This window comes from Mustela putorius, unplaced genomic scaffold (genome assembly GCF_011764305.1).
Source record: "Mustela putorius furo isolate JIRA1106 unplaced genomic scaffold, ASM1176430v1.1 tig00000592_pilon_pilon_pilon, whole genome shotgun sequence".
Classification (NCBI taxonomy): domain Eukaryota; kingdom Metazoa; phylum Chordata; class Mammalia; order Carnivora; family Mustelidae; genus Mustela; species Mustela putorius.
Window position 1 is genome coordinate 11,667,625 of NW_025421426.1, and position 13,379 is coordinate 11,681,003.

Here is a 13,379-nt window from a genome sequence, read left to right on the forward strand (position 1 = left end):
TCAACTGACAGTGGTTTTTGTTTGAAATTTTTGCTTCCATTTAATTCTCCTCTTGTACATTTCAAAGAATAAAGCTTTTGGACATCATACAAAAGCTTGGTAGGCATTTCTGGGCCTGCTGACACAGCAGGCCTCTTCAAGGCCCTGCCGCCCTGAGTAGTGTCTGTAGATTAAGGCTATTCCTTGGGAGATCAAGAATGTCCTGAGGTGGGGGGTTCTCAGCTGTGAGCAGCCTCGGCTTTTGTGAAAAGCCCCAGATCTGAATATAAAAAGCCAAACTCTCCAACTAAGAGAGAAGGCAGTAGTTCTGAGTTAGAGAGGCTAAGGGTCCAACAAGGAGATAAGGCTTGTGTTTATTTGTCTGACATATTCTAGAAATAATTTGATTGATACATAGGACTTGACCAGCATCACAGTGATGGCATATCGGCCACGGGGAAGACTGTTCCCTAATTCCACTGCCCGTTTTATTCACGGGCAGACTGTTTGCCAAGGAAAAGGGCAACGTTCCGAATGCTTAAGGCCTCACCCAGGCCCAGTACTAGGTGGCTTCTAACCATCAGACATGTTTCAGGTTGCAGTCTCTCTCCGGCTTTTCCTTTTGAGTTTCCTGGGGTTCTTTTTGTTCTGCTATTTTTTCCTAAATAAATAGACAAGGTAGACTTGCCATGAATTCAGCGTAAACTGAACGGAAGGAAGCCCAGTGGGCCTCGTGGGCTCCTCTTCACCTCTCTCCCATCCCGAACCTCTTTTCCTCTCTGGAAACTGAAACCATGTAATTTAGAAATTGCTTCTCTCTTTCCAACCCCATTTCCTCTGCCAGCAAAGTAATTTTTAAACATTCCAAAGCTTTTATTTTCAGGCTGCAATCTTGTGCCCATGTCCATTTAATTCTTCCTGGTGTCTGAGCCCCCGGACTGTCACCATGGTAGGAGGTGCGGCCCAACCCCCTGCTCACCAGTTTGACACAAGATGCACTACTGGTTTGAGCCTCCCGTGAGACATACAGGCCAGCTAGGATGTCAGGGTGGTCAGGGGGTCCCCAACCAGAAGGGAACTCTTGGAGAAGAAGGATGAGGACACAGAATGTTCATGAAGTTCAGGCAATGGGGTCCTGCCTGGTTAGCAGATAAATCACACCGCTTATTTTAAGAGAGGATGGCTTGTAAGGAATTATCTGTCATGCTTCTCAAACCAGGATACCACAGTGAACTCACCAAGGTATCACGTGAGGGCATTTTAGATTTTAATCTTAAAAGATCATGAAATACAAGTGTCCTCTGTCTAATACCGTATAAATGACTAGGTAGAGGTGGTCCACAGTTTCAGCATTAGACTAAGGTATATTGTATCTTTGCACTCTATCTTTGCAAACCTGGCCTTCCAGTAGCTGGTATGATGAGAAACAAGTATCACACAAAAGTCCACCTGGAGCAGGAAATAGGAGTGGCTTGTTCAGTGCTCAACAGATACATACGCCCCAGTAGCAAGTAACTGTGGATATTACAGAGTGACATTACAGTATTTTGTTTTTTATGTGTATTTGTTTGTGTGTATTTTGTTTTTTGGGTGTACTGTTTTCTCAAACCTTTATTATGTTGTAGGGTATATTATTTATATCCAATTAAGTTGTTTGGACTAACTAATAAACGAAACTGTTAGGTGTTTCTTTGGTTAGGAACTCTGTGAAAAGTTACCCCAACAGCAAGGACAGTGTGACCCAAGCAAGTTTGGAAACCCTCTGGTGAACGAGATATAAAGAATTGGCTGGGAAACCAACAAAGTACAAAGGAAAGGTGAAGGTATTACACCAGTGTAGCCACTATGGGAGGTGGGCACTGCCAGGGCTGGATAGAACAAAGAGAATGGCCTGGAATCATAAACAATTGAAAGAGTGGAAGATAGAGCACTTGTGGTGGGTGCTGGTGTCTCTGAGGCTGGCTATTGAAATGTTGGAGAAACTGCAGACCAGATCTAACTGCTGAGACAGACTGAACTTGCCCAGGGTGAAGGAGTGTGTTGGAGTGATGCACCTAGAAACAGGAAGCCTGCTTGTCCCCCGTGGGGTCCCTCTATCATCCTACATGGGCAGGGAGGAGCATGGAGCCAGGTGTGGGAGCAGAGATCCTAACCCCATTAGCACAAAACAGGAATGTTTGGAGCAAGAGAGTGGCTCGGTAAGCAGCCTGGGGTCCTTGGATGGCAGGTGCATGGCCCTAGCTGATGGGTCCTTCTGGAGCCTAGGTTGTATCTGCCTCTTGGTTTCCCATCCACGCTCCAAGCTGCTTAGCTGTAGGGCTGAGAGCATAGGGCTGTCGGAGCAGCCCTCATCTGCCCGTTTTATATCCTGGCCAAGGTCATGGATCCCTTTAAAGCAGGAACATGAAGCAGCACAGTTAATCCAACTGTGGGTGAGATGAGCGTTTGAGAGCAAGTCTTCCCAGAGCAACTGAGAACCCAGGGGGTGAATGGAAGCTGGAAGAGAGAGGTAGGCATAGAGGGAGGAGGGAAGAGTGACAACCTTCAGGCACTGTATCAGCGCCCGTGTTGCCCTGGTGTTTCTGATGCCATATCTTGGTCTCTAACTCTCATTTTGTCGATTAGCATACTAAATGTCAGAAATTGTTTCAAATTGTAGTTGAAATCAGGGACCTGTTAACTAGCATAATAATGAGTATTATTAGTGGACTCGCATTAGTGAAATTGAAGGTATTCAAAATACGTGGACTGGCCAAAATGTTTTTAAAGCTCTTTCTGGACATATATAATGAAGAAGAACCCAGCCTTGAACTTACGGTGATTGATTCCCATAGAGCCCTGGTCACCCACTGGAGAAGGAGTATTCCTGGTTTCGTGATGCAGCTACAAGTGTAATTGATCTTGGCCCTGGAACAGAAGTAGAAAAGGGGCAGCCCTGGTGTTGACTACTGATTTTTGTAAATAAAGTTTTATTGAAACGGCCACACCCATTTGTGTGCCCGATAGTCTGTCTGCCTCGGCACCATGGTAACAGAGATGAACAGTCGTAACAGAGAATGTCTGACCTGAGAAGCTTAGAATATTTACTACCCAACCCTCTTCCAAAAAAAAAAAAAAAAAAAAAAAAAAGAAAGAAAGAAAGAAAAGAAAAAGAAAAACGTTTGCCAACTTCTGCAAGGACAGATTTCTGGGACTTCTTTGAACTTTACAGAATAGATGGTTTGACCTCTTCTGTGTCTGCTCGCTAATAGACATTTGTGTAATAAGTGGTCATCTATATAGCAGAGTTTGGCCTAAGACTTGCTTTTATTATAACCTAATAATGCAGTTGTGGGGGAGTCATTAACCTTCACTCACCTCAGATTTCTTTGGTGGCTTCCGGTGTCTATGGAAAAGAATGTGAGGGCTGTGCATGAGTCATGATTCAGTGGGCTCAGAGGAGTCTCCAGAGCTCGGCTGTGTCTTTCTGCCCTGTGCTGTCCAGAAGTCTGTCACTCCCCCTGCAAAAAGGTGCTCCAGACTTCATCGTTCCGTTCATCACAGTTGTTGTGTCTGCATCTCCTAGAGCACGAGTCTCATGAAGGCAAGAACTCTTATTCACATGCACCCCTAATGCCTGTCCCATCTCAGAGGTTCAAGATGTGTTTGTAGAAATAAGGCATAGAGACAGCACTATCTGAAGGCACATTAATGGAAACTCTCGGCTCCTAACTACAGTTGGTTAAAAGCATGAACCCAACAACCCACGAGATCAAGACCCAGGCCAGTAACCTATAGGATTCCTATTTTATCTCAGTAGCTCCTCTGGCTGCCTCCCTTCTGAAGGTGGGAGCTGTATCTGAGGGAGCACAGCTGTGTCACATACCACCCAAGAGCTTGGTGGAGACTCCTTCGCTCCCCTTAGAGCCCTAAAAGGCAGGGGTACCTCCATGTTCCGCATAGGAAAGAAAAAAAATGCAGCACAGATGCTGATGGGACATGTAACTTGCTTTAGGTGCAGGTGTTCACAGAGCCAGTGTTGTTCTTACGACGCCGTGGCGTCTCCAGTGCTCGAGAGTAGTTTTTCATTAATTAATGAGCCAGTAAACACATACAGGAGTTACCTTCTTTATTTCACTGCTGCAAGAAGGTAGCAGTCAGGTCACCTTCTCACAAGGTAACATGTTCCAGCCCCGCAGGTCTCCGTATATCAGGATGAGTAGGACCCAGTGACCCTGGCTGGTGAGTGGACCAGCATTTCTCCAAAGAAGCCTCTGGATTCCTGTCCTTGCCTCCTTCTATAAGATGTCCATAGTAATAGTCAACAAATTCTTGTCCACCAAGCATCTGAAATAAATTAAAGAAGGTAGTGGAAAGTAAGCACGAGAGTGGGTTTGGATGATGCTGGAAGGAAGATGGATTTTAATTTTGTTCCTTTTACCTTTTTCTCCCTTCGTGTATCATTTCCATGCAGAAATTGCAAATTAACGGTCACATCGAAATATCTGTCAACGTATTACTGCTCTTGCAGTATCAAATTATACTGGCAATAATGTTTCCAGCTGCCTAGGACTCCATTGCAATTTAATTTGAAAGGAACTCAAATTGCATCTCCAAATGGATAAAAAATTAATTTTACATACAAGCTATCCACCTCCACATTTTCAGCCCCGTGCCCCAAATTATTTCAATGTAGGTTCAACTTTGAACAGGACATATGTTACAGCCAACTCCGCATGCAAAGATGAATAAACAGAAAATTCATGATTTGGAAATCTGCTTGGCTGCTCTTTTTTTAATAAGATGTTCTGCCTTGATTAAGGTCATTAGGAGATTCTACAGCTATTGCCTTTGACAGCAGGAATGGAAGCTGGGCCCGCATAGAACAAAAAAGCCACAAATTCTGACTTCACCACATAACACCCCTTCACAATTGGAGTGTAAAGAGAGCCCTGATTCACCCCCTTCTTTTCTCCTGTGGCGGGGAGGAGCTTAATTCTGGTTTGGTCTCCAGCCATCACCTACTTTGTATATTTACTCTTTCCTCAATTTATGTATGAAGCAGCCATGTGTTGTCATTAGGAAAATGAAGAGATCTAAGGGCTCACAAGGGAGCAGGTGAACGTGAACAGAGCCTGTAAACGACTAAGCTGCAGTGTGATGTGGGGTACGGAGGAGTTGAGCTACTGGGCTCGAGAAAACATGATGGAGGCAGCCATTGCACCTGGGCAGGAAGGCTTTTGGAGAAAGTTACAAGGAAAGGGTGGCATGGGCACTGGGCCTGGAATCCGTTGACCAGGGATTTGCCAGTGGCATCTCAAGCCACAGGTAGAACATGGACAAGAAGATCAGGGAGGTATGGGAGGTTCTGGATGCGATGTTTGGCTTTCCAGGATTAGAGGCGTGAGCCGTGGGAAACAAGGAAGGGAGTTTGAACGTGGAAGGGTACAAGCTGCAGGTTGGGCTCAGGTATTAGGTTGAAAATGGCACTTCAGGAAGGACTAGTAAATTAGTAAGATCGGACATGCAAAAGAGGTCAGGAGGACCAGCCTGCCTTTCAGAGGCAGCTTAGGAGTGAGGGGGCTTCTGAAGACATGAGTCAGTCAGTCACACACAGCCCCACATGCACTCCTGTCCCTAACCTGTGCAAGAACACACTAGGGTCTGGGGCCAGAACAATCAGAGCCTGGTGGCCTCCTTCCTTCTCCTTTCCTCTCACTCTGTCGTCCCCACCCCCTCCATAAAGGCCTCATGCACACCTGTGTGGGGACTTTAGCCCTCATGTCCAAATTCTGCCTACTCCCCCGAAAATAGCCATTCTTTGCTTACCCCTTGGGCCTAGCAAGGCACACACATGGGCTATAGTTTGGGGAAGGGCAGACCAAGGCAAGCGGTTCACACAGGCCCTGGAAATGAGTTGGAGGTACTGGGGCAGGGAATTCCGGGGGTCATCAGGTACCTGGATGCTGGTCCAGAACAGGAAGCATGAGATGCAGAAGGATGCTTTAAAGGCCCACTGACTCCTGCTGCAGGAGAAGGGCTCCTTAATGCACGGGGCTCAGGACAGGGCTCCTGTTGCCAGGTCTAAGAGCAGAGAGAAACTTTACCCAGAGGCCAAGCCACCTGGATTTTCCATCAGAGGAAGATTTTCCAGCTTTCCCCATAAGCCAAGCTGTACTGTCTTCCCACTGTTTGTCTTCTCATTGGCCTGGAGGCTGTTACTTAGGAAGGTCATGTGGGTGTGGCCTTCTCTGGTGGCTGAAACCACCCTAGGCTCCAAGCTTGGACATATTTTTCCTTGGGGGGTGTAAATCCAACAAACCAGTCTCCACTGCACACACAAGGCTTTCTCAGCAGTTTCCACCTTACTTGCATCCATCCCAGTGTAAACCCAGACCTCTCTGTGCTACAGACAATTACCGGAGCAGAAGCTGGGTCTGGAGGCTGAGGTTTAGCAGGGAGAGGTTGGACTAAAAGCATGAATGCTGCCATCAAAGGTTTTGAAAACCAGTTTTCATCGTGCGGATTTCAGGACACTCTTTTAGCTTAAATGCAGAAACAAATATGTTCGCCATAAAGGCTCCATGACATCGTGACGGGGACAAAATTGGGACTGTGGAGTCAGGGGTCCGAGCTCAGTTCCCAAGAACAGGTCGCCATCTGTTCATTGCGGCTTAATAAACGCAACCCGGGCCCTCGACAGACCTTGCACCATGTGTTGGGGCTTGCTGGACAAACAGAATGTGGTCCCTGGCAGCCTGGGAGGAGTGACAGATAAATGAACAAGCAGTTCCTAGAAAGCATGACAAATGCTGAATGGGCCGGACACCTGTGCGGAGTGCGGTGGGAGCCCAGAGCTGGGGACTTGGCTGTGTGGCTCTGGGTCAGTCATGTCCCTTCATTGGCCTCAATTATTTCCCATCAGACAGTTGTGTTCATCATGCAGATGCTTAGCCCAGGGTTGCCCCGTCATCAGTAGCCACTGTCTTTCCCTTTCTGGAGTGGGAGTTCTCGAAATTTCCAAACACTTTAATCCACACCTGTCTAACCCACAGCTCTACCGGAGGTCTTGCCTTTTGCATGGGAACGGAGTCTTCCTTGATCTTCTTTAATTTTCATACTCTGGAAAACCCCAAAATTATGCCTCAAGGTTAACAGTAGCACATGGGACCATAGTTCCCAAATGCCTTCTGCTTCTGGTCCCTGTGTTCCCAGGTGGTATTTCAGTGGTCCAAGAGAGACATGCAGATTTCTGCTCTTTTTTAGAATCTACAGGAGGTCCAGACCCTTTTTGTGTTATTTTGAGGACCTTGTTGAAGTTCTTAGAGTCACATGGGGAACAGTCACACGGGGCTCCTGGCAACATTCTGCCCCCTATACCCCCCCATCTTCTCCTGTTCAATCCCAGCCAACATGTGGATTCATTTTTCTCTTCCTCTGAAGGCTGAGCGCAACTGATCCCAAGGCCTTAGGGAGGCAGCTTGTGCTCCAAATAAACTTCTTAAGGCTTTTCTCCAAAAAAGTTCATTTTATCTAAGAGGAATGCCCACTGTTAGAGGCAATTTTCTCTCTCCCTTTACAGCTCATTTTATACTCATTAACAGCCCTCTGAGATTAGTGCAATAATTTCCACTTTATAGACAAGGAAATGGAGGCTCCGAGATGAAGTACCCTTGCCCAAGGTCACACAGCTAGTGAGCGCCAGAGTCTGGCTTCAAGCTGTGCTCCGCCACTGTTCCCTGTGGCCTGTCTGAAGAGAGTGGCCTTGGCTTCAAAGGAAGCAAGGAATGTTCCTGGTGCTCTGACCTTCCACCCCTGGGAGGCGTCTCTACTGCCTGGTGGGCATTCACCATCCCTTCCCTTCTTGGAAAAGGCGCCTCTGCCTGCTCCCTCCTTGAAGAAGAGCAGAAAGGTGTTTGAGGACACAGATGCCCAGGTGAGCTGTGGGGAGAATTCTGGGGAAGCTGAGGCCAGCAGTGGGAAGACAGGCCAGTGGTCAGCTGAGTTCCAAGTGTGGCTGAGTTCCGCATTGCCCTCTCCAGCAGGCCCCTGGTTCCCGAGGGTCAGGCCTTTCTGCCTTCAGTTTTCTGCCTCCTCCCAGCATCCTGCCCAGGTGGCTGCCGGTCCGTGCTGACTTGGTCTCCGTGCCCTGTGGATCACAGTGCATCACAAACACAGGGGCCCTGGCCCCTCACAGACTTCAGATCTCAGCCGTGCGCTCACTGGGTGGCACAGCCCACAGAGTTCCGCTTTCCTCCGCGATGAGACTAGTGATGCTTTCCTCCCGGACGGTGGTGAGGTCTGCAAAACGGGACGGGGCATCTGGCCCTTGGCTTGATATACTCCCTGGGGCCCATCCAATGCGTGTCTCTGGGCTGCACGTGGGCTGCTGGGATGAGCAGACAGCACCTCTGCTCTAACACCTGGGGCTTACATTCTAGCAGGCAGGGCCAACTTCTGAAAAGCTGCCCACTGTGAAACACGAATATGTAAAGATGCAGTGAATGAGAGGAGAAAGAAATAGCCACTGAGCTCTGCCCAGGAACTCAGCAAGGACATCGTCACAGAGGAGACAAAGTGACCAGGGAGTGAAAGCAGGAGACGGTATGGCCCAGCTCCAGCAGGGAGGGGGCGGGCAGCAGGGGGAGCGCAGGAGAGAAGGTGGGAGAGGCCGGCTCTGCTTCCCTCTTGGGCAGACGCAGCACCTGTCCTGACTCTCCAGACCCCTCTGGTCAGGCGAGGCTTCTGACTTCACACACTAGGCATGCAGCCAGGTGAATAGAAGCTCTTGGCCACTTGCTGGTCTTGCTACTCTACACAAATTCCTGGACCTGTCTGGACTTTGTTTATTCATCTGCAAAGTGGGGCTGGCAGTCAGTCCCTCCCTCACAGGGTCACAAGAGGGACCGGTTGACAGAACCCAGCACTAAGTCAGCTGGCTATCAACGGTGTTTTGTTTTTATTGGTTCATTTGTGCTTTAAGGACACGTTGGAGATCCCCCCAAAAATATTTAACGTGGGCTGTGGTACATCTTAAGATGTTTAACAAGATGGATAACTCTTGGATTTAAAAGGGTCTTACATGTTGCTGTTCTCAGTCTCTAAGGAGATGAGATGAGACAGCCTGGGAGTGATGGTCTTACTGGCGTATGGCGTCTGTTTTGAAGGCCCACCCAGAGAGAGTGAGGTCCTGATCAGGGCTGGGAGAGTTCTGGCCTCTGGATCTGCAGAAAGGCTGCAGCTGGGCGAGGCCGGTGGGGATGGACAGACTTCCCAGGCAAGCAGCTTCTTGCTCATCCTGTGCTTGTACATTTGTCCTCATGCCCTCAAGATTTGTTGAACCAATTGGCCACACCACATCATAACCTCCCCCACCCCCGACTATGGGGACCACACTTTTCACCTTATTCTATGTGGGCTCAGCACAATGCACCCTCAGCAACAGCTTGTTCAATGTCACATTTTCAATGTCACCCATTTGCTTTTGGAACGCTGGCTCTCTTTTACACAAAGGGCCTGTGAACATGAATAATTGGGCTGTACAAGTGACCGTGAACTCCACAGTCAATCCAGAGCCAGGCCGCTCGCTGTCCCCAGCAGCATGGGAGCAGTTCTGAGCTAGTTTGCCAGGCTCCCTGACATTTCTGGGCATCCTTCTCAAAAGAAGACTGCTTGGAAGTGTGTTCCTTGGTAAGGCTCTGACACCATTCACAGCGCATTTTTCCCTATAGGAGCAGGTCAGGGAACTCAGTTTGCAACGAATCTCGCCCTCTTTCTTACTGTTACATTGGCAGAAGGGCAGCCTTATCCCTAAATGCTCTTAGGGGACAGGATGCTAATACCCCTAAATTCGAATACCCCTCAATGCTCTTAGGGTGGTAGAATCTGTTATTTTGCATAAGGATGCTTCGCGGCATAGCCACTTAGAAAACCCAGGTACAACTCTAACAGCTCTGCAAACTCTGCCTCCTTTAGCCATTCCCCGCGTCCCTCTACCCCTGGTGAGGTTAGTACTATTGTTATCTGCATTTTAGAAACGAAATAAAAGATGGACCCAAAGAAATGACAGAACTTGGCGAAGTCCTATGGGTAGTATGGAGGGAACATACTGATTTAATCTTTAGCCTGCGCTTAACAACTTCCAGCTCAGATAGTCAACACAAGAACTTCTGGGGATGCTGATCACAAAAGAAGTTATGCTTCTATTATAAGAAATGCCTAAGTTTTACAGAAGGATTTCACACGTGGGGATTTTTGTTTTAAGTGTTCAGTTTGTTATAATCTGTTTTGTACAAAAGCATCTATTCTATATGAAGTATAAACAGAAGATGGGTGCTAAAATAAGACAGCCAGTGTTATATTTGGGGGTCTGGGACCACATGGGAAAGGATGGCACGCAGTAGAGTGTGAAGGCATGACCATATCTGTTCCTAAAGTTGTGTTTATTTATTTATTTAGAGAAAGAGAGTGTGTGAGCAGGGGGAGGGGCCGAGGGGGAGAGAGAATTTCAAGCAGACTGCTCTGTGAGCATGGGGTCTGACGCAGCGGTCCATCTCACAACCCTGACATCATGACCCGAGCCAAGATCATGACCTGAGCTGAAATCAGAGAGTCAGACACTTAACTGACTGAGCCACCCAGGTGCCCTTGATTTTGCTTTTAGCATGATGGCTCTGGAGGGGTCCATTTGGAAAAAATTAGAAAGAAGAGGAAGAAGGCCAAGGGTTGTCGTTGGAAGCTACGGAATGATGAGCCGTGTTGTCAGTGGAAGGAGGGGAAATTGCAAAAGGTAGTGAGCGGCACCTGTGACGGTGTGGACAGACCGAGCACTGGGCTGGTGGCTGGATTTGCAATCTGTGCACCTCAGTGCGGTTAATGAGAGTGAGGGGGCTGGTCTCCCAGTGGGAGAGCCTATGGCTGGATTAAGCATGAGGCAGGTCAGAACTCCAGCAGCCATCTAAATGAGTATATCCCTGGAGTGTTGTGTGCGCTGTTGGCGGTACTCAGGGTGGTATTCGGGGGTACCCTGATGAACCTTTAAGCATTCCACAACTTTGCATTTTTTAATGGTTAACATTTATGTATGCAAGTGATTCGGGTTTCCCCTTTATATAGTTACATTTTCTTTTAGAGGCATGCAGTTATGTAAGAAAAAAAGTTTGATTTACAGAAAAATGTTAATTAAATTATATTCTCTGTGGCCATAGTCATGAAGGCTGTGGCTGAGCTAAGTCTGGAGGGCCGGTCCCCCCTGTTTTGGGAGAACGCCCCCCCACCCCACTTCCCAACGGTCCTCAGAACCCCTGTGTTTTGCTTGTGTGTCTTGCAGACCCTGTGCACGGCCCGCAGAACGTGGAAATTGTGGACATCCGGGCGCGGCAGCTGACCCTGCAGTGGGAACCGTTCGGCTACGCGGTGACCCGCTGCCACAGCTACAACCTCACTGTGCAGTACCAGTACGTGTTCAACCAGCAGCAGTACGAGGCCGAAGAGGTCATTCAGACCTCTTCCCACTACACCTTGCGGGGCCTGCGCCCCTTCATGACCATCCGGCTGCGGCTGCTGCTGTCCAACCCCGAGGGCCGGATGGAGAGCGAGGAGCTGGTGGTGCAGACAGAGGAGGACGGTGAGTGGCGGGGGGTTGGGGTGGGGGCGTTGTGCTTCGTTGGGGATGGACAATGCTGAACCTGTCCCAGGGGCCACACCTGTCAGTGATGCGGTTTTCTTTCTTCCTCTATCTTTAATTTCCTCCTCTGTAGCTGCCTCTTCGCCAGAGTCTTTAATGAAGGGCATTGCACAACTCCAGGGAGCGCTGTGCCGGTAGACTCAGACTCACACTCCGATTTGCCCCATCCACACCCCCACCCCTCTTCTCACTTGGTAGCCCCTTCTGTGTCCAGTGTTTAGCCACACCAGGACCTCCCAGAGAGGCATTGTGGACCATGTCATTTCAGTGCGTTGAGTCTGGGAGTCAGACCACTCCGAATTCTGCAGGAGTTAAAATTTAAAAATACATGTAAATTTCATAGCACAGGCATCAGATGCACCCAGAACCAAGTACTGGCCCAGATGTCCGACAGGCAGCTCAAACTCAAAATGTCCAAAAATGAACCAGTCTCCCCTTCCATACTGATTTCTCATTCTGTGTTCCCCATGTCAGTGAACTGCTTCCAGTAGACCAAAATAAAGACCTGAAATAAGCCTGGGGACCCTTCAGTTTATCTCCCCAGACCCACCCCACTCCCGGCCCCCACAAGGTTCTGATGAGTTAGTTCCATGCAGTTTACCTCCCAGCGTGCCCCCTACCTTGAGACTCAGACACTTCAGAACCACGTGTAACTTCTAGAACATATAACTTCCCCACCTTCTGTCCTTGCCCATGCTGTTTCTCCTGCTGCCATGGCCTCTCCCTCCATGTCTGTGAGACAGGCTCTCTTCATCTACAAGTTTTAGCACACATGCTGCTTCCTCCAGGAAGCTTTCCCTGATTGCTCCGAGCTGACTTGGGCATTCCCTCCCAGGCTCCCAGTGCATTTTGCATGGAACTCCACCATAGCAGTTATCTCATTTCTGGGAGGACAGAATTTGCTGGTTCTAGGATGTACCTAGAAAACACTTCTCAGTGGCTGTATTTCAGTTTTCCTTCCAGCCATACTCTCTCTGGCTTTGTGGGGACGTCTTTAGTTATGTCTTTGGAATCAGACTGGGAGGGATAGATTTAGGTACAGTGATGGATTAAGGAAGCTTTCCCCAGGGAGTCTAGGAAGGGAGGTGAGGGCAGGACAAGGAAGAGGAGGAGGATAAGGTGCAACTTCAGACCATATCCAGCGAAGGGGGCGAGACCTGGTCAGCAGGAGAGCTCTTCAGGGAGCTCATGCATCACTCTTTCCCCCGATCAAGGAAGGGAGCTGTCATCGTGGTCAGGGCTGGGATGCAGAGGGAAACTTGGCAAGGAAATGCTCAGGAAGTGTTGGCCGTCTGCACACGCAGATGCAAGGTGGAGGAGCACCACGGAGGGATGGGACAGAATGGTCAGAACGCTGTCCTTGTCAGCCACCCGAGGCACATCTCCACTTGACCCAGGCAGACTACAGAACTCAAGGCAGAGCCTCTCCATGGCAATTCCACCTAACACTCTTGTTTCACATAAACAAGTTCAAGGACCCTGAGTGATGGCCCCCGCTGGGGTCCAGCCCCACATCGTCCCCTGTGGAGTCCCCTAAGGGGAAGGAGGAAAGTGTGCCCGCCTCTGCTCATCTTGTCCCCCATTGGCCTTTCCCCAAATCCTGTCTTAACAACTGGAAGTTTTACACAACCCACCTGCAGACCCTTCGTGACCAGCCTTTCACTTCATCCTCACAGTGTCCCTGCAGACTCGGCTTCTGTAGACAGTAACTGCAGTGGACACCAGCCTCTGTCAC

The 13,379-nt window shown here is 48.9% G+C and overlaps 1 protein-coding gene across 12 annotated transcripts in view; it reads left to right on the top strand.

Annotated features, from left to right (window-relative positions):
• PTPRT (protein tyrosine phosphatase receptor type T) overlaps positions 1-13,379 on the top strand; it is a 1,056,651-nt gene that overhangs the window by 634,420 nt on the left and 408,852 nt on the right. For all 12 annotated transcript variants that reach the window (XM_045082202.1, XM_045082207.1, XM_045082203.1 and 9 more), the window contains exon 8: positions 11,288-11,584. In XM_045082202.1, coding sequence (XP_044938137.1) covers positions 11,288-11,584 — 297 coding nt within the window. The remainder of the gene's footprint in view (positions 1-11,287; positions 11,585-13,379) is intronic.